The 20,194-nt window shown below is 37.8% G+C and overlaps 1 protein-coding gene and 1 long non-coding RNA gene across 2 annotated transcripts; both read right to left on the reverse strand.

Annotated features, from left to right (window-relative positions):
• Window positions 1–10,876: 10,876 nt before the first annotated feature.
• On the reverse strand, window positions 10,877–14,732 carry LOC135218708 (uncharacterized). The gene is made up of 3 exons (XM_064255157.1): window positions 14,354–14,732; window positions 11,111–12,760; window positions 10,877–10,956 (listed from the first exon to the last, which is right to left on the reverse strand). The coding sequence occupies exons 1-3, from the start codon at window positions 14,730–14,732 to the stop codon at window positions 10,877–10,879; spliced, it is 2,109 nt and encodes a 702-aa protein (XP_064111227.1).
• A 477-nt stretch (window positions 14,733–15,209) lies between these two features.
• LOC135220106 (uncharacterized) lies at window positions 15,210–16,098 on the reverse strand. The gene is made up of 2 exons (XR_010315570.1): window positions 15,692–16,098; window positions 15,210–15,520 (listed from the first exon to the last, which is right to left on the reverse strand). It is a non-coding gene; the product is annotated as an uncharacterized LOC135220106 (long non-coding RNA).
• Window positions 16,099–20,194: the final 4,096 nt, after the last annotated feature.

A 20,194-nucleotide genomic window follows, 5' to 3' on the forward strand; every position in this document is an offset into this window, starting at 1 on the left:
TGTCTACATAAACAAATCAATCAAAATTTCCTCTAATCTGTAACAAACTTTAGTATTTAATTGTTTTCTGTTTTCGTTTTTTGCAGTATCAGTGCTGCTGTTGTGTAGTGTATCAGAATTCTAAGTCAATGGGATGTAGTATTTGTTTTTTATGTGTATGAAAATGTGTTGGCTCACACTTGTATTTGTATACATCTATTCAAGTTTACCTTAAAAATGGGTTTTGGTGGACTTGAATTTCGTCGTAATGATTTTTGTGAAGACATATATTTTAAGTTTGACGAGGTTTTTTCTTCATGTGAGGCAGAAATAATATTTTGAGTAATTGTGAAGATTACTCAAGTAATTGTGTTAGGAATTGATAAGGATGACAATGACAGAAGATATTCAGAACGAAAAAAAAACATTAATAAGTAAAGTAAAAAAAAAAAAAAAAGGACGATAGACGGGGAAAGGGGAAAAAAAGAAAAGAAAGAAAACGAAGCGAGAGGATCCAATCTCACAACTTTAGAAAGTCGACCCCAGCAATATCCTGTTTTGACTAAGGTTAAAGGATCTAACACCTTAATATAATCGTCATCTCCGACAAGATGACGTTTTGTCTAATTGTTTGCCTGCAAGTCAAAATGGTTATGTGGAGAGAGAGAGAGAGAGAGAGAGAGAGAGAGAGAGAGAGAGAGAGAGAGAGAGAGAGAGAGAGAGAGAGAGAGAGAGCTGGGCTGGGTGAAGGAGGGTAAAAGGAACGAAGAAATTAGAAGGAGATTTTCCAGCGAGAATAGGGTACAAGAGGGAAAGATTCAAGTGGAAAATGTAAATAGGATAAAAGAATTTGCTGTTATGTCGAACCTTTTGAGTTGGTTATTATTTCCACTTGTGTAACATTTTAAAAGTTGTTTTTTTTTAGTGTCGTTAGTTTGATTTTGAGTAACTGGATGTAGGATTTATGGTAACTATTTGTATTCTTCATCTAAAATAAGTTTAAGAAAATCATTCCGAGCCGCGTGTGTTTATTTAATAAAGTGTCTCAAAGATTTGTTTTCAGTGTTATCAAAATGTAATTTCATTTGGACATCGATCATTAAAATATTACAGTATTCACACACACACACACACACACACACACACACACACACACACACATATATATATATCTGTGTGTGTGTGTATTTATACATTATGTATTATAAATAGCCCCTGTGACGTCTTAAAACACTGTGCTGTGATGGTGTGTATGTCCATTCAAGCGCGGGTAAAATGTCACTGAATTTGACAGATATATTATATAGTACGTATGAGCTGGGATAGACATATATATGCTTCTTCCAGTTCGAATGTTCAAGGGTAACCTCACTCTGACAAAACGCTTGTGGGTTCTATTTCTGCCTCATACATCAGGGTTCCTTCTTTTGTATCTTAATTAGTGTTAAAGGCGTAGTAGTGACAAGTTTATCCTAAATTGTGGGGAAATCGAGAAGTTAAGAGCTGTGTCTATTGCAACAATTAAGTGTTTTGACAGAATTGACTTAATAGTAAATTTATGACATTTATTGTAAATGATATAGAAACTTGAAAAGAAAATTAGTTACCCGAGGTACTGTTATTTGACGACACTTGCCCAGAATTTTTTTTATATACATTTTCTATATACAATATTATTCTCTCCCCGTGTACATAAGCATTCACACTTTGCCCCTGTGCTTACATATCTCTCACGCCTTTTCTTGGCTCTTTTATTTGATATTTAGTGTTGTTTGCTCTACTGTTACCCGCAGATGCCAAGGAACGTTGGTTAATTGTAAAGTTTCCTTGATCTACCAATTCTTGCCAGTTCTACCAATGTTTCCCCGTATTTTAATCCATCGTTCGACTTCTATCAGGACATCTTTAATTTTTTTCCCTCTGCAATAAGAAAAATAAAGAAAGGAGAGACATCCATTGTATCAACTCGATCTTTATTATTATTATATTAAATAATGATCTTGCATTGAATTTCCTTCTCAAAAATGTTTTTTCCTTCTCAAGTATTATTTATCCATTTAATGATTGGTATCACCTTCACAAGAAGTTTTCTCGTGGTATCGCCTTCACAGGTAGTTTTTTTGTAGTCAAATATGATCTAAGTTCAAGAATCCAACACTACTACTTAACCATGTCATTTGCAAACTTACATTTGAGCTTAGTCGTGATGTGTGATGGAACAAAAGGTTTCTCAGTAGAATATAGGAATTTATATTTAAATCTGATCTCATGACCATTGTTGACTTTTTTCCCATTAACATCCTGATTTGTAACATTTGAACCATAAGCTTACCAGCTGTTATTACATCACTTGCTGTCATTTCTCTCTGTTTTATTATAGAGCTGAATGGCCTTCTTTCCTCTATATATTACAAAAATGTAGAGGTGCGTATAAGAAACCTATAAAGTCACGAACGGTTATTTGATTTAGAATTCAACTTGAGATTTGAGCTGGAGAGAGAGTTACATCCTCCTGCAGATACATGATATACACTTGTAGCGTTCTGAGTGATCAGAAAAGGATTGCAGATATATTCCTTGTGAATAACAAACGCCCTGGCCGACAGTTGCATGTCTTCGTGAGGGTTGTCGGTATGTTTGTCAGAATGATGACAATCGTATTTTAAAGTAATCAAATTACGTGTATTTCGTCTGGCGAAAAGGAGGTAAAGTAACAGAATCCTTACATAAAAAATACTTTTGAATATTAATATTTTAGGAATCCTGGACTCTTGCTATAAATTCCATTGAATTGGTAACGTATTTTGTATTAACCTGAAAAGGAAATCTGTTGGAAGGCATCGGAACAGTTTAGATTTGCTTTGTGATGTCCAAAGAGGTTTGTAGATTGATCTTGAAAATGTTGGAATTCTATATAGAGAACTAATTATTTAGTTGTCTATGTCACCTGTTATCCCTTTCCGTTTACAAGGGCTAAACCAGTGATTAGGACCATCTCAATATTATTTTAAGAAAAGTTGCTTTTCATGACATTGCAGAAAACAGGTTTTTGTCGTCTGGTTAGAAAATTCCGATATGGGAATGAAAGACGGAATAAAACAGTGACATGCACAACAGGCTTAATAAGATAAGAGGACAGTACGGCAGTAAAAGTAAAAGGAACAAAAATTCGAAACAATAGAAAAAGCGGAGGAGAATCGCGGGAATTAGGAGGATAAGAGAGATTCCACGGTGTGAGTAGGGTTGGATTTTCGTATTTATTATGCACTAAATCGTGTTGTTGGTGGAGGTGGATCCTATTTGTCTGTTAATCCGTTTAGGCAGAGGATAGATTTTTCAGGTCATGGCAGATGTATGTTTATTCCTTTCAGTTTTGCACAGCGGATATATTCGAGGGAAAAATCTATGCCTACGGAACGACCAAATCTGCTGCTTTTCTTAGTATTTCTGACCCTGTCAATTGGAAACTCATGACTGTATCAACTCTTCTCATGCAGTGTATGGTTGTAGGTATGTATACTTTAATTTTAGATGTGTAGGTGAATTTATGATTCATCCGTGATTCATTAGTTAAAGGATGAATGTGGCAGTTATTGTGTGATGTTATTTTTTCTAGATCATCCGCGCCTCAGTGGCATGGTTGGTATGGTGTTTTCGTCCCACCTCGGTGGTCGCGGGTTCGATTCTCGGCCATTCCATTGAGGAGTGAGAGATGAGTATTTCTGGTGATAAAAGTTCACTCTCGACGTGGTTCGGAAGTCACGTAAAGCCGTTGGTCCTGTTGCTGAATAACCACTGGTTCCATGCAACGTAAAAACACCATACATCCTTTTATGGAAGCGGCTTATCATTGACAAGTCATATAAAGATTTCACTTAAAGTGTGCTTCATATAAGGTAACAGATATACGTTTAACGTATTTCTTTTCGTCACAATATAAAACATTCTTTCTTGAAGATACATCTCATTCTAGTTGGTGACCCTTTGTTTATATAAAATAAACTGCTTGTTTCACTAGATGCAAGGATGCTATTAGTGAAAATTAATTTCTGAGAAAGCTGTCAGAAATCCTAATATCAATGAAATTTAAAAAGGCGTCTCTTGAGGGCAAAAAGAGGTAGTCATTTAAAAGATGCGCAAGACTATGCCTCGAAAGAAAAATTATTTAATTCTTTTGGCGGTCAATTAAGCTTTTGTATAAGCAGAGTTGTACTCATAAATAGCTCTCGTTTAGATACTTGCTAGCAAAGTTGTAAAATCTTTTTCAGTTACTATTTTAATGTTGAAGTGCACATTCGCAGTTATTTTTTTGTCAGATGTACAGTTGAAAGCTGAGGGTTCATTTGCCACTGTATGCCACGTTCTTGTGATGAGTTCTTCAGTGACAGGTGGAACTTGGTACTTTACCTCTGTGGATTTTGATTTATTTTGAAACAGTTGCGACCAAAAACTTGTCTTTAGCCCACAAGAATCGAGTTCACATTATCCAAGACACTGCATAGTCTTTATGTTCTTAATGTGCTTTACAAAAGAATTTCTTTTGCTTCTGTTGAAAGTAAGCAGTAGTTTTGCTGCCTACTTGAAGCCCAAAGAGGCTAGTAGAAAGTTCTCCCACACGCTTTCCAAGCGTAATATATATAATGTAAATACAATAAAAGTAGTAGTGTTCCTTCAGTTCGCTTGAAGAAATTCATTATTGTTCTATATGTACAATTTCTCGTTGGTGTCAGTATAAGAACACCCTTGTGGGCCAAGAGCTGGTCCAATAACTGCATTTCATTTGCCATCTTTGTTAAGCCCTAGGAACAGATTTAGATCTCCTCTGGTGCCTTTCAGCACCTTGAAGAGATGTGTTCGAGAATCTGTCGGTAGCACAAAGGCGGAGGTTGTGAATTGCAGTACCATGATGGATGGTGATGCAGGGGAAATGGAGGACCTGTCAAGCTCTTAGCCAAGTTGGCTACATATTTCAAACCTTGTTATTTATCTGTGCAGTTAGTTTATCTATCGCCATCAGTGTTTCTATGCCTTTTATCAATCTCACTCAAGCTGAGAAATTGGTTTTGTTGTCAGAAAACCAGGCATAAATAGGAATAGTGAAGCCCAACAATCAGGAGCAGTAATTACAACGATAATCATAGGAGGAGGGTGGGTACCTGTATAATGGTAAATTCTGTAAGTCTGAGAGTTGGGAGGTTTCACAGGCTAGGACCTACTAGCGCTAACAAGTGAAAAAGGAAGCCACCTCGTGAAAGGTGTGTTGGATGCTGAAATTGGTCAGGAACGTGTATGGAAGATGATGGAAAAGGGCCCCAATGTGGAAATATCAAGGCAAGTGTAGCCCACTTGGACGTGTTTTGCTCAAGTGCTATGACGTATTTTTGTGGAAAGTTTAAGATATAAATATTTTATCATTGCAGCTGGTAATTTACCAATACAATAGGCATATTCCTATAAGAAACTATTATAGATTCCGTACAATTATTGAAAGTACTGGAAATAATTGTTACAGTAGCATTGTGAATAACATTTTTTATTATATAGCGTTTGGTAATGCACTGGACGTGACGTTTAGTAAGTTTATCGTTGCTGCGTTGTGGAACCGGTTTGGCATAACAGTTACAGATCATTTTAAAATGTCAGTTGGCCTATTAGGTATATTGTATTGCTTGTGGTATGGAACCACGTGTAAATCCCGCTGGTGGGTTGAAAGTCATGGAAGACAAGGTTATGTTTTTCCCGTAGGGGATTAGCGCTTTCAGTGTACCTCATGCGGTACACAATAGGCATTATGAATAACTTGATCACGAAGTATCTAAAACGTGATGCTATGTATAAATAAAGGTTTGGCCACGGAGGAAAATGAAAGGCGAGAGAGCCAAGAACTTTCGGGTCTAACACGACCCTAGCTTTCATTCCTATTACTGTGCCTCCCTTCATATGCTCTTTATTCCATCTTACTTTCCATCCTTTCCTAACAATTGTTTCAACATGATTTTCAGCGTTAAATGACCTGATAGGTCCCAGCGCTTGGCCTTTGACCTAAATTTCGTATTCCAGTTCTTAGGTTACATTTGTTGTTTTAATGCTATCCACTTTGGTTTGAGGGCTTTCTGTAGCTAATATCGGGAATATTGATCCGATGAATACCTCTGTAAATTAGGAGAGTTTCGTGCATAAGTTGGTAGTAGAATAATCAAAATCGGCAATTTTCATTATTTCATACAAAATACTCAGCCGCAGTAACTTGCTACCATTCTACAAGTAATCACAGCGCAGCTCTTATATAACTACGTACGTATAATCTCTCTGGTTTAATAGTGTTTTAATGCTTTATGTCCCTGGCCTGAGGAGTTGATATGGAAGGCTGCATGGTATTATTAGGCATTCAAAGTATTTAGATAGCAAAGAGCTGTTTCTGCAGTTTTGCGTCATGGAAGTTCTTAAATAAGTTTCCAGTGAGAGTAATCAAACAAGAGCTGTTTCTGGAGTTTTGTGTCATGGAAGTTCTTAAATAAGTTTCCAGTGAGAGTAATCAAACGTGATTTATTTCAGGTTCATATTTAATATTTTTATATAGATAATCAAGCTGAAAGTTCTAAGTAGTAATACTGAACTTGCAGTTCACTTCATTAAATTAATTCTAAGGTAGAGAATGGAGAGTTCTTCTCTGCTCTTGTGTTTATAAGCGTTGTTATTATTATTATTATTATTATTATTATTATTATTATTATTATTATTATTTTATTTTATTTTTTTTTTTTTTTTTGTGCTCTATCACAGTCCTCCAATTCGACTGGTTGGTATTTATAGTGTGGGGTTCCGGGTTGCATCCTGCCTCCTTAGGAGTCCATCACTTTTCTTACTATGTGTGCCGTTTCTAGGATCACTCTTCTGCATGAGGCCCGAGCTACTTCAGCCTTTAGTTTTTCTAGATTCCTTTTCAGGGAATCAATTGGATCGTGCCTAGTGCTCCTATGATTATGGGTACGATTTCCACTGGCATATCCCATATCCTTCTTATTTCTATTTTCAGATCTTGATACTTATCCATTTTTTCCCTCTCTTTCTCTTCAACTCTGGTGTCCCATGGTATGCAACATCATGAGTGATACTTTCTTCTTTGACTTTGTCAATCAACGTCACGTCTGTCTGTTTGCACGTATCACCCTATCCGTCCTGATACCATAGTCCCAGAGGATCTTTGCGTGATCGTTTTCTATCACTCCCTCAGGTTGGTGCTCGTACCACTTATTACTGCAAGGTAGCTGATGTTTCTTGCACAGGCTCCAGTGGAGGGCTTTTGCCACTGAATCATGCCTCTTTTTTGTACTGGTTCTGTGCAAGTGCCGGGCATTCGCTTGCTATGTGGTTTATGGTTTCATTTTTCGTATTGCACTTCCTACATATGGGAGAGATGTTATTTCCATCTATCGTTCTTTGAACATATCTGGTTCTTAGGGCCTGATCTTGTGCCGCTGATATCATTCCTTCAGTTTCCTTCTTTAGCTCTCCCCTCTGTAGCCATTGCCATGTGTCATCGGTGGCTAGTTCTTTAGTCTATCTCATGTATTGTCCGTGCATTGGTTTGTTGTGCCAGTCCTCTGTTCTGTGTCATTCTCCTGTCTCTATATATTTCTGGGTCTTCGTCTACTTTTATTAGTCCTTCTTCCCATGCACTCTTTAGCCACTCGTCTTCACTGGTTTTCAGATATTGCCCCAGTGCTCTGTTTTCGATGTTGATGCAGTCCTCTATACTTAGTAGTCCTCTCCCTCCTTCCTTTCGTGTTATGTATAGTCTGTCCGTATTTGCTCTTGGGTGTAGTGATTTGTGTATTGTCATATGTTTCCTGGTTTTCTGATCTATGCTGCGGATTTCTGCCTTCGTCCATTCCACTATTCCTGCGCTGTATCTGATTACTGGCCCTGCCCATGTGTTTATGGCTTTTATCATATTTCCGGCGTTGAGTTTTGACTTGAGTATCGCCTTGAGTCTCTGCATATATTCTTTCCTGATCGTGTCCTTCATCTCTTGGTGTTTTATATCCCCTCCTTCCATTATTCCCAGGTATTTGTATCCAGTCTCATCTATGTGTTTGATGTTGCTCCCATCTGGTAGCTTTATCCCTTCAGTTCTCGTTACTTTGCCTTTTTGTATGTTGCGCTGAATTTTTATTCATACACCGGGAAATTGATAAGGTTAATTGAAATATTAAGAAAAATTAAGTAATTTATTGTAATTGAAAACTGTCCTATCATCCAGGTGCTGATGCGGCAGCTAATACACAAAGTTGATCATCGTGAAGCTTGGGGGAGCCGCAGTAATTCAGCCACTTCCAAAATACCTTAAATATTACCAAATGCCTAATTAATCACTACACAATAATCGTATGCATATATCTAATTTAATTATGAGCATGTGCAGCACTTATAACACTTGGAAAGTTGCATACCTTGGAAAATCTAAAAATATATATATACCAACAGTCCAAACTGACGTCCACGTAGTACATAATTCATTATATCCCTGGAAGGGTACGAAACCTCGTATTACAAATATGCAAGGTATGAAACAGATGCTTAAATGAAAATACTAAAAAGTAAGTGATGGTAATTGGAAGGCATTTTAATATGGAAAGCATTATCCCTCCAAATGATTTCGGATTGACAAACAAACTCCCCCTGAGTTTTACAGACCCACCGATATCATCCTGGGACGAAGGCGAAGTAAGTGTAGAGTGAGAGACTGCGATGAAGGAATGCTTCTTCCTGGCTGGGTTTAAACGGCGATTACATGTCGAAAGGAATAGTCGTCGTCACTTCAAAGATATAGCTGTATATCCTTATATAGTCAATAGAGCTCAGAGTACTGAGTTACGGAGACCCTTCGTGATTGAAATCTCCTTCGTAACTGACTTAAGTTTCCGTCAACCTCAGGAAGAAAGCAAAACATCATTAGTGGTTGGTTAGGACAGAACCAGAACGGCCGCTGGAAGGCAGTGAGCTGTTAACAACCAAGGGGGTAGTTAAATATTTGAAAACTACGTTAACTGTCTTCCAGTGACCATGCTAATTAAACAAATAATAAAAAATACAAATTCCATGTGGAATTTTAGTACACTGCAGGGGAACGAATCCAAAAAAAGTGTTTTTGGATTTTGCCAAAATACATAAGGATATATACAATGCATACAAAATTAAATTTATCAAAGTTTATAAATTCACATTTCAGAGGTCTCCGGCTTTCCACAGCAGCCTTTCTTTTAGGCCTCTCAGAAGCGGTGATGATTTGTCTAAGTTTTGCAAATCACTGGACTTTGAGTCTTCATCATCTAAGGAAAGATAAGGTATTAGTTTATTAACGTGGAGTTTACACATTTATCTGGTACGACCTTTAAATACTACAGCATGTGTAGTCTCCCCAAGATCATTCGTAAAAGTTTCCTTTATCCGACCTAAAGGATAATTGTTAATCTTAGTATTATCTTCCTTGATCAAAACAATGTCACCTACTTTTAGAAGATGATGAGTCACCGGGCGATATCTACCCTTCCTATCAACTGCTTGGCTTAAAAGTGTTTGCATAAACTCATGATGGTAAATATCTATAAGTTTACTCCTAATCCTAGACAGTGGTTCAAATTTATTAGTAGCTCCACAAGGGATAAATTCTTCATCCTTGGGTAAAGGTTGTAAATCTGGAATGACTTGAGTGAGGAAAGCTCATACCCCCTAATTAACATTTCGGGTGTTATTGGTTCAGGAAGGTCTTCTGCTGCACTATCCCTAAGAGGCCTCTTTAAAAGATATTGGTCGTCGATTTACGCAAAAGTGGACAACATGACATACAGTAAACTCAAAATCAAAGTAGGAGAGAATATGGTTCTTGATGGACCCATAGAGAAGTCTCTTTGTTAACTTGACACAAATCTCGACAAGGGAGCCCAACTGACTACATCCTTTAAAATATTGTTGAAAAGTTAATGGTTTAACACCACGCTCCTCAAAATACAACTGTGTGTGGGGGTCATTCAAAAATGAAGATATGACATTAGCTCCTGCAACTATTTTGTGACCCACCCGTCACTAATGCATAACTGTGGAATGCCGAACTCGAAGCAATGAAGAGAAAATGCCCTAAGAAAATCTGGCACATTGAGTGTTCTACAAATTTTTAAATTAATTGCACGAGACCAAGTGGCAAGTAAACATAATAGCCATACCTTAACCCCCCTTTTCCCTTCTCCATTTAACTGTAAAAGGCCCTATAATAATCTACGAAAATATTGCCGAAGGCACAGCTGTGGGTCTTCCCTGAATTCCTTGTAACAATTCTGCTTTAAACTGACAGGGCGTGCATTAAATCTCTTGCAGTGAACACATTGCCTCAGAATCTTTTTAACCACTGAAAAATTTCTAGGAATAAAATAATGTCTTCTTAATTCAGAAAGAACAGCATAGCACCCAGAATGAGCTAATTTGTGATGAATATCCAATATAATTAACTTCGTTAAATGACTGTCTCTTGATAATAGAATAGGAAATTTTTTCTCTTTCTTAAATTTGCTCTTCACTCTCAAAATGCCATTGTTATCAACAAACAAGTTGAACTGAGAAACTATACCTGGTATATCCTTTGCTGCAGAAAAACCTTTAGAAAAATGCTCCAAAACATCAGCAAAGTGATTTTGTTGATCGGTCAAAATCAAATGTACAAGAGCTAAAGCAAAAAAAATTATTATCTTCTTGTACATCAACATGTCTTCTCACTTTAGCTTTCCATTTGTGTATGCATATTATGCACCGACGGTACAGCAAAACAAGTCTTCGGAAGTCAGAAAAATCAGAAATGTTCACCAAGTAATTTTTCTCTTAACTAAAGGAACATTAGAAAGATTCATGTAATTTCCAGAAAGATAATCCGCTTGAGAATAGTGAACTGCATGGCTTGCGCCCTAACATTACTCAGGTCCGGGCCTGAAAGGAAACAAGACTTCATTAACAATTTATATGATGTGCACCTGGTTACCATGTCAGCAGGATTCGCCTTGCCATTAATAAACCCAAATGACAGGATATGTTTCACACAGTTTTTGTATACTGTAAATTCGGTTCAATACAAAAGTAGAACATTGGTTCATTTTCTTAAGTTGAAGCGAAGAACTTATTAACCACTGCAGGGCACAAGAAGAATCTGAAAATAGACAAATCTTTGTCACCTTTATAGGTTTTATACAATTGGGACCAGCAAGATCCAAATAAAGACCAACAGATTGTTCGACTCCTAGATTAATGGCGTGGATCTCTAAAGATGGTATGGATTTACCTTTCAATTGGGTATTAACCAACCGATTTTTAGCATTAATAAAGGTAAGTTTGCCAGACTCTACATTCAATAAATAAATTACACACCCATATATGTCACAACTGGCATCAGTAAAAACAATTATATGATACTCACCATCCCTTCGACCCACAAAACGAGTTACTTTAAGAGGGGGCGATGAATTACACTGTCTACAGATATTCCTCCAGTCTTTAAGCTGTTGACTATTAAGAGGCTGGTCCCAGTTCAAACCCTTTTGACATTGCAAGTTATGCATATAAAGCCTACATCGGTTAAATAAAGGCAAGTTGAAACCAAATATATCGAACTGAGTGGCAATTGACCTAAGAACTAATCTTTTGGTATTAGCTTCTAGGTCAAGGGAAATTGGCCTAGTGAAAAGATCATCCGAAAGTCTATTCCATTCAAGCCCAAACAATTTGTTGACTTCCGGGGTAAGAACTTCTGACCGATCTATGTCAGACTGCAGATCAATGTCATTAGTCACCAGTTGCTGAATTTCAAATTTAAAAGGTTTGAATATGCCAGCTAACTGCTCGTAGGCCCACCTCAAGTCATCAGAGTTGTTCATTGTGACAGCACCATTATCCATATATATTAAAGCATATATAAGTTTCTTGAGTTCATAGATTCTTGAATCATTACTGGAAGTCAAGATTAACATATAATACAATGAAGCCATCAAAAGAAATGGGCTACACCGAAGTCCAAATGAAAGCCTGACATTTTTATAAGCAACTGGGGTGTAATCACCTGTGGTGACATTCCGAAACCAAAAAAATAATAGCCTAGACTGATCAATTTCACTTAAAGCCAACATATTAAAAGCTTTCTTCAAATCAAAAATCAAAATTTTTTCATCAAACCTAATATTAAGAAATGCAGAGGAGAGCTTTTGATTTAAGTTAGGCCCAGCATACATACATTGATTATGTGACAGTGACAGTCTCTTAGAGGATTCCTGCAAATTAGAAAGAAATACTATGCGACACTTAGTAGTTTCCCTTTCTGGCTTAAAGACTGGCATATGAGGTAAGAAGGAGTAGTTAGGATATTCAGCCTTAAATACCTCCAAGTCCAAAATAGGCTCAATAATACCCGCCTTCAATTGCTCCTTTATGCAGTTATCTACCAACTGCAAGGAACCTTTCTTACGAAGTAATTTTTTCAAATTTGATTGAAGAACAGCCTTGGAAAGAGACTCGTTTCTCGAAAGAAGGTGCGATACCTTCCCATTCCATAACAGGGGAACAACTATGCGTCCATCACCTTTCGTGTGCAAATTTCTGAAAGTGTAGTCCACGAGAGAATCATCGAGCCGATTAGATTCATCACTGTAAACTTTCTGATCATAGTTCAAATAAAATTGGCTCTCCATATTCAAAATTTGATCAGTTGCTTCTTGCAGTTTCCTATCAATAATAGTCCCTCTATCTGAAAGCACAGTAAAAGAACAATTTGTTGTAATGTCATTGAGTTCGTAAAATTCTTCATTCACTGATACACTAATAGCTAGAAAATATGAATGGCTAGGGAAAGTGTAATATGTACCGTGTTCAGTATTAGAATTTTCTCCCCTCAATGGTTTCGAGGCCAAACTTTCATTACCTTTTAGTGAATTAAGATTAATTAGGAACCTATCAACATTCCCCATAAGCATTATTCCTAAAGAAGTCTCAATATACACAGACGAATTAGGACTCCCTATCACAATGTCTCTTCCCAAAAGACAATGTGAAAAATCTACTCCTAACAAAAGCTGAACATCATCAATGCTCTGAGAATTGGTTGATAAAAGCTTGTCAGCAAATACAAAATTTTTACTCTGCATTATACTAACTACTTGGCCAAGACCAGGTAAACTCAATTGCAAGTTTATAGAGGGTACAACTAGAGCAGAAATAGCAAAGGTTTCATTCCCCAGTTTAATAGGAACTTCAACAAGACTAGTAGAATATTCCTTTTGACCATTAAACCCTTTCACAGTCAGTTTTACTTTAGTAGCTAAAGACCTGAAATTGTAAAAGGAAGCTAACTTGCTAGATATAAAAGTGTTTTGTGATCCTGAATCTTTAAGACCCCTATAAAGCCTATCATGACCATTTATACAAAATGTAAAAGTAGGGAGAACTGAACCTGTGGTAACATTTGGTAATACGGCTATCCCACTGCTTGCTTCCTTGGAAGACTCTGCTTTACTATTAATCATATCAGGACTAAGGTTACAACAAAGATACTCCATATGATACTGTGAACAATGTGAACAAGGTCTTCGAAATCTGAATTTACATGCTTTAGTGGCATGATTAAAATTACCACATTTTACACAACCTTTATGCAATTTTAACAAATCAATTTTGGCAGAAGGGGTGGCATACTTAGTACACTTATAATTTAAGTGATCACAGTCAGAAATACCAGCCTTAGTACAAAAATTACAAGCTTTGGTCGGAACTGTCTTAGTTTTAACAGCCATTGTATTAGTCTTTTCCTGGAATGGCTTTGAATGAGCTACAACTTTATCCCTGACCGATAATTTACCTTTCGCCTGACCCTGTTCATACCTTTCACATGCTGTAAAGAAATTATCTATGATTTGCTTAAGTGATGGATGAGTCACATTAGTGATATGAACCATATGAGACTTAAATCTATCATCGAGTGCAGACCAAACGAAATATCTAACAACCTCATCAACATCAATATTTAAATATTTTAAATTTTCGACTATAGTCCTAAGTTCTGATAAGAAAACAAAGGGGTCGTCTCCTTCTTTGAGATGTAGACAGGTCAATTTCTTAATTACAGCCGACTTTCGTAATTCACTCGAGGCAAAAGCCTGAATCATTAAGTCTTTGGCATCTTTGTAACTTTCTTTGTCGGCCTCCAATGAACCAAGTAAACATTTAGCCCTACCCTCTACTTGTTGCTTCAAAAGTAAGAGCAAGTCCCTGTCTGGATAGTTAAAACTTTGGGTAGTGGTTTCAAATTCTCGAATGAATTTCAAAAAATCTTCACCTTCCTTACTTTGGAATTTTGGTAGAGGTGCAGTGGGTTGCCTCAAAAGGCTCCTAGCAATATCAGTAGTAGATGAAAGTGGAGGGCTTCCAGCATTGACACTAACATCCAACAAAGGCACAATACCTGAAATTTTATCATAGTACGATTGACACATGGCAGAGAGCTCAGCCTCCAAATCCTCGTCTCTAAATTCCCCTGAAAATTTTAGAGCCTGTATTTTAGAATCCAAGTCACTTAATCTCTTCCTATACTCCAAGAGAACACCCCGCTCAGATACTTTTGCCGTGTTATCTAATGAAAGGTACTGTGAAGAACGGTTGGCACATTCTGTAACCTTCTTCCTAATAATCTTACGCTGACCAATTAGCACTACCAATTCAGCCATTATGAAGACAAATAAGAATACAAACACCAATATAAGTAAAATTACTGCAATAAACAGGGAAAGTTTCAAAAAATGGTAAAAGATACTTAGTACATATATGCAACAAAATTATTACTAAGCAAAAACTTTCACAGCAACGCGAAAATTAGGGGCACTCAAATACTAAATTATTTTGCAAAGGGATAAACAAACTACGAATCGAAAAATAGTTTACACTGAACTCTTAAATAAATCACCAAGTGATAAACATTAGCTACGAATTCGCAAAAAGGACACTGAACTTTAAAGAAACCCGCAATAAGAGGGATTTAAAATATTGTAAGTGAAAACCCCCCCCCAGGAAGAAACCTCCAATTCACCGCAATTCACGTCCTATGTCACGCACTTAACCTATAATGCCTAATCCTGTCACGGTCGCCATGCGCTGAATTTTTATTCATACACCGGGAAATTGATAAGGTTAATTGAAATATTAAGAAAAATTAAGTAATTTATTGTAATTGAAAACTGTCCTATCATCCAGGTGCTGATGCGGCAGCTAATACACAAAGTTGATCATCGTGAAGCTTGGGGGAGCCGCAGTAATTCAGCCACTTCCAAAATACCTTAAATATTACCAAATGCCTAATTAATCACTACACAATAATCGTATGCATATATCTAAATTTAATTATGAGCATGTGCAGCACTTATAACACTTGGAAAGTTGCATACCTTGGAAAATCTAAAAATATATATATACCAACAGTCCAAACTGACGTCCACGTAGTACATAATTCATTATATCCCTGGAAGGGTACGAAACCTCGTATTACAAATATGCAAGGTATGAAACAGATGCTTAAATAATACTAAAAGTAAGTGATGGTAATTGGAAGGCATTTTAATATGGAAAAGCATTATCCCTCCAAATGATTTCGGATTGACAAACAAACTCCCCCTGAGTTTTACAGACCCACCGATATCATCCTGGGACGAAGGCGAAGTAAGTGTAGAGTGAGAGACTGCGATGAAGGAATGCTTCTTCCTGGCTGGGTTTAAACGGCGATTACATGTCGAAAGGAATAGTCGTCGTCACTTCAAAGATATAGCTGTATATCCTTATATAGTCAATAGAGCTCAGAGTATCTGAGTTACGAGACCCTTCGTGATTGAAATCTCCTTCGTAACTGACTTAAGTTTCCGTCAACCTCAGGAAGAAAGCAAAATCATTAGTGGTTGGTTAGGACAGAACCAGAACGGCCGCTGGAAGGCAGTGAGCTGTTAACAACCAAGGGGGTAGTTAAATATTTGAAAACTACGTTAACTGTCTTCCAGTGACCATGCTAATTAAACAAATAATAAAAAATACAAATTCCATGTGGAATTTTAGTACATATGTTGACTAAGGCGCATTTTTCTATTCCAAACTCCATCCTGATGTCCCCAGATACAATCCTTACAGTCTGGATTAGGGTATCTATTTCCTTGATGCTCTTACCATACAGCTTGATGTCGTCCATGAACATCAGATGGTTGATTCTGTTGCCTCTTTTCTTGAGTTGGTACCCGGCATCCATCTTCTGTAGTACTTTTGTCATGGGAATCATGGCTACTACGAAGAGTAGTGGGGACAGTGAGTCGCCCTGGAAGATCCCTCTCCTGATATTAACCTCTGCTAGTCTTATTCCAGAGCTTGTAAGTATTGTATTCCAGTTGCGCATTGTATTTTTGAGGAAGCTGATGGTGTTTTCCTCTGCCCCATGTATTTTCAGGCATTCTATTAGCCATGTGTGTGGTATCATGTCGAAGGCTTTCTTATAGTCTAACCATGCCATGCTTAGGTTGGTTTTCCTTCTCCTACTGTTCTTCATTACCATTTTGTCTATCAGGAGCTGGTCTTTTTGTGCCCTACACTTCCTTTTTGCAGCCTTTCTGTTGGTGGGGGATGTGTTTGTCTCCTCTAGGTATTGTATAGCCTTTCACTGATGATACCTGTTAGTAACTTCCACATTATTGGTAGGCAGGTGATAGGCCTGTAGTTACTGGCTATATTTCCCTTACTCTTGTCTTTTTGTACTAAGGATGTTCTTCCTGTGGTCATCCATTTGGGTGCTTGGTGATTTGAGATACAATGCTGGAGTTGTTCTGCTATTCGTGGGTGTAGGGCCTTGAAGTTTTTGAGCCAGTATCCATGGACTTCATCAGGACCTGGGGCTTTCCAGTTTGGCATTTTCTTAGTTGGTGTCTGACTGTGTCTGTCGTGATGTCAGTGAATCTTTGTTTTTATTCTCCCTGTTTCTTCTTCCTTGACTTCCTGGAGCCATGTTGCATGTTTGTTGTGTGATACCGGATTACTCCATATGTTTTCCCAGAGTCTCTTACTTGGTTCGGCTTCAGGAATTTCTGGGTGGTTGTCTTCCCCTCTTAGTTGGCTGTATAGTCTTTTCTGGTTGGTTCCGAATAGTTTGTTCTGTTGGTATCCCTTATTCCTGTTCATGTACCGTTGGATCTTATGTGCTTTGGCCTTAAGCCTCTGTTTTACATCTTCTATTGTGTTGTTTAGTCCCCTCTCTTGTACTTTGTATTTCTCGTTGAGTTCCTCCCTTGTTTTCTTGCTTCTTAGCCTTTTTTTCCGCCATCTCTTTCAGTTTACTCAAGTCAGATCTCATCACCATGATTTGCTTTTCCAGGCGCCTTTTCCAAGGAGGTTGCTGTTTTGGTTTCTGTTGGTTGGTTGTGCTGGTGTGTTGGTGTTCGAATCCCCATCAGTTCTGCTACTAATCTTGCTCCTTGCATATACCAAGTTCGTTTCTGTGATACTGGTGGTGTGTATTATGCCCATTATTTCATTGACCTCACTTGTTTTCTCCCTTAATTTCTTGGAGTTGTAGGCTGTTTATTATTATTATTATTATTATTATTATTATTATTATTATTATTATATGCGAAGGCTGTTTATATCTCCACTTACAAAATCCAGTGTGATTAAATGTTTATTGTAATAGACAACCTTGCAGTATCAGTCATACGAACATCCAAGGCATAAAGATGATTGTGTCGGCGGGTTTCCTTACGAGAACTGTCCTGATGTATTATGTAGAGGGGGAAGGTTTCCAAGGCTTAAGGAACTTTGCGTGGCTTGTTCCAAACATTTGCTCTAGTGTTCTTACGTATAGATAGACGCTAAAATATTAAATTTCATTCATTTTTATTTGCTGTACGCGATAAGTAAAACAAGAAATTAAAAAATAAGGAGATGAACTTGTGATAGAATGAATTGAAATATTTTTTCCACAAGCTAGCATACAATGAAAAGAAATCATTAGAAAATTGTCTCATAGGGCTTTGTTTTCCAGTTTGGTCGATTTTATAGACGCCGTAAGATTTTCGTAAGACGGTGACAAGAAAAAACGTATTAAAATAAGTGTAACTTTCATCTTTACCTCCAGAGCTTATACATATATATATATAATATATATATATATATATATATCTATATATATATATACTTACATACATATATGTATATAGGCATATATGTAATGTATAAGCTCTGGAGGTAAAGATGAAAGTTACACTTATTTTAATACGTTTTTTCTTGTTACCGTCTTACGAAAATCTTATGGCGTCTATAGAATCGACCAACATGGAAAACAAAACCCTATGAGACAATTTTCTAATATATATATATATATATATATATATATATTATATATATATATATATTATATATCACTTTTCAACTTTAAAGTTTCCCCTGTACATTCATACAAACACACTTGCATTCACAGAAAGACTCGTCAATAAGGTATTCAAAACTCGGATATACAATTTCATCACCGCTCCTCCACCAGGAGACCTCGCAGAGAGCATCGGGCAATTGAGCACCACCTGAATTCATAAAGAACAAAATGAATAAATGAACAATAATGTTCTTCTCTTTGGGAGAAAGGAAGGAGGAGGGCCTTGGGTTGGAGAGGGGGGGGGGGGAGGAGGAGGGAGGAGGGTAGTGGCGAAAATGGCAGTTGGGGCTGAAAGCCGTCGGTACACACACACACAAGAACTTGCACAGCGTTATAATTAACATGTGTCGCCCCGCTCCCCTCTATGAAGACTGTGTGCCAGCGTAAATTATACAATTAATTCAAAGTCATTTGGGCTCCATTATGGCAGCGTTGTTTACTGTAATTGGATTGTGAAGGATGTCGTACGACTTTGGCTATGTTTTCAACCTTTGGGCCGATGTTCCCATTCATAACGTACGACGCCGCCTCTCGCCGTAAGCGCCCTTTCGCGCCTCTCTCCGCCAGAGAAGCCTTCCTTCTTCGGGAGAATTTTGTCTGGAAGGCGCCCTCCTCATCACCAGTTTTTAATCTCCCTTCTCAAGGATGCGAAAAGTGTCTTCTTCCAGTATCCTTAAGAATGGAAGTAACAGCGATTCCCGCATTGATCGCAGCGACACGTGAGGGCCAAACTAATCATTCTGATTCTCTTTCCCCATTCTCTCTCTCTCTCTCTCTCAGCAGCCATTTGCCGTAATGCAAGTTCAAGGGAAGTTAAAAACAAGATATAAATGAGTGAATAAAGGGAGCACAATGCGCCGCTCGAACATGTCATCGCGGCCAGTATTCTCCCTTAATAAAGTTTGAGTTATATATCTCAATGCATCCTCCTCCCCCTTTGTGATCCCTCCTCCTCCCCTTCCCCCTCTCATTGAGATGGGTGCTGGGTTTCGGCAGGGCGGGGAAGGGAGAAGGGGAGTTTTACAGGGAGAGACCTAAGTTTATTACCGCCCTTAATTATAGAGTTATACTGCTTTTATAGAGGTTTTATAGAGCCGTCCCGCCTCGCTCTTTCCGCCGGCCGGCTCTCTGTGACGGCGGAGGAATCGGCTGCACACAAAAGAAGAGTCCGAATTTGCATGTAAAGTTTATATAAGCCATAAACCTCTTGCATGTTTCATGAATAGTACAAGCGGAATAGGATCCCGCTGCCTCCCTTCTGATCTATTATATTCAAAACATTGTACATATTTTATGGCCTTACTACGCTCATACCCTCGACGAAAAGTTTCCAGAACGGCCCCTGCCCTGCGGGAACTAGGTGTAATAATGACGTGTCCCACCCTCCGGCCAATGGCAGCGCGCCTTCTCAAGGTTTCTCCAGTTATGATTGGTTGATCTTTGAGCGCGGAAACTAAATTTGTATTTATATCACTGTTTAAAGTTGGATTAAGCTTTCTCGACATTATGAGTAATACGAGCGAACCCAATGGCCAATCGGATCGCGCATGTGTTGAAATGCCAGCTTACGATTGGCTGGCAGTAATGGCAGGGTGTTGTTATGGATGACTCCCACGTGGTTAAATATAGTTGTTAATCATGCAAGAGTGTTGTGCCGCCATTGTAGAAATAAAATATAGTTCACAAGACTCATTCTGCCTCGTAGCGTTCCCACGAGTTCATCGATCAAATCTGGTA

This window comes from Macrobrachium nipponense, chromosome 1 (assembly GCF_015104395.2).
Source record: "Macrobrachium nipponense isolate FS-2020 chromosome 1, ASM1510439v2, whole genome shotgun sequence".
NCBI classification, from domain to species: domain Eukaryota; kingdom Metazoa; phylum Arthropoda; class Malacostraca; order Decapoda; family Palaemonidae; genus Macrobrachium; species Macrobrachium nipponense.

What these genes read in the sequence shown, in the direction of transcription:
- LOC135218708 (XM_064255157.1), bottom strand. Translation starts at nt 14,732, where the DNA reads ATGGCTGAATTGGTAGTGCTAATTGGTCAGCGTAAGATTATTAGGAAG. An exon ending in ACCTCTACCAAAATTCCAAA is followed by an intron (nt 12,761 to 14,353) that starts GTAAGGAAGGTG and finishes CTGTGCTTTCAG; the next exon opens with ATAGAGGGACTATTATTGAT. An exon ending in ACTTAAGAAAATGAACCAAT is followed by an intron (nt 10,957 to 11,110) that starts GTTCTACTTTTG and finishes GTTTCCTTTCAG; the next exon opens with GCCCGGACCTGAGTAATGTT.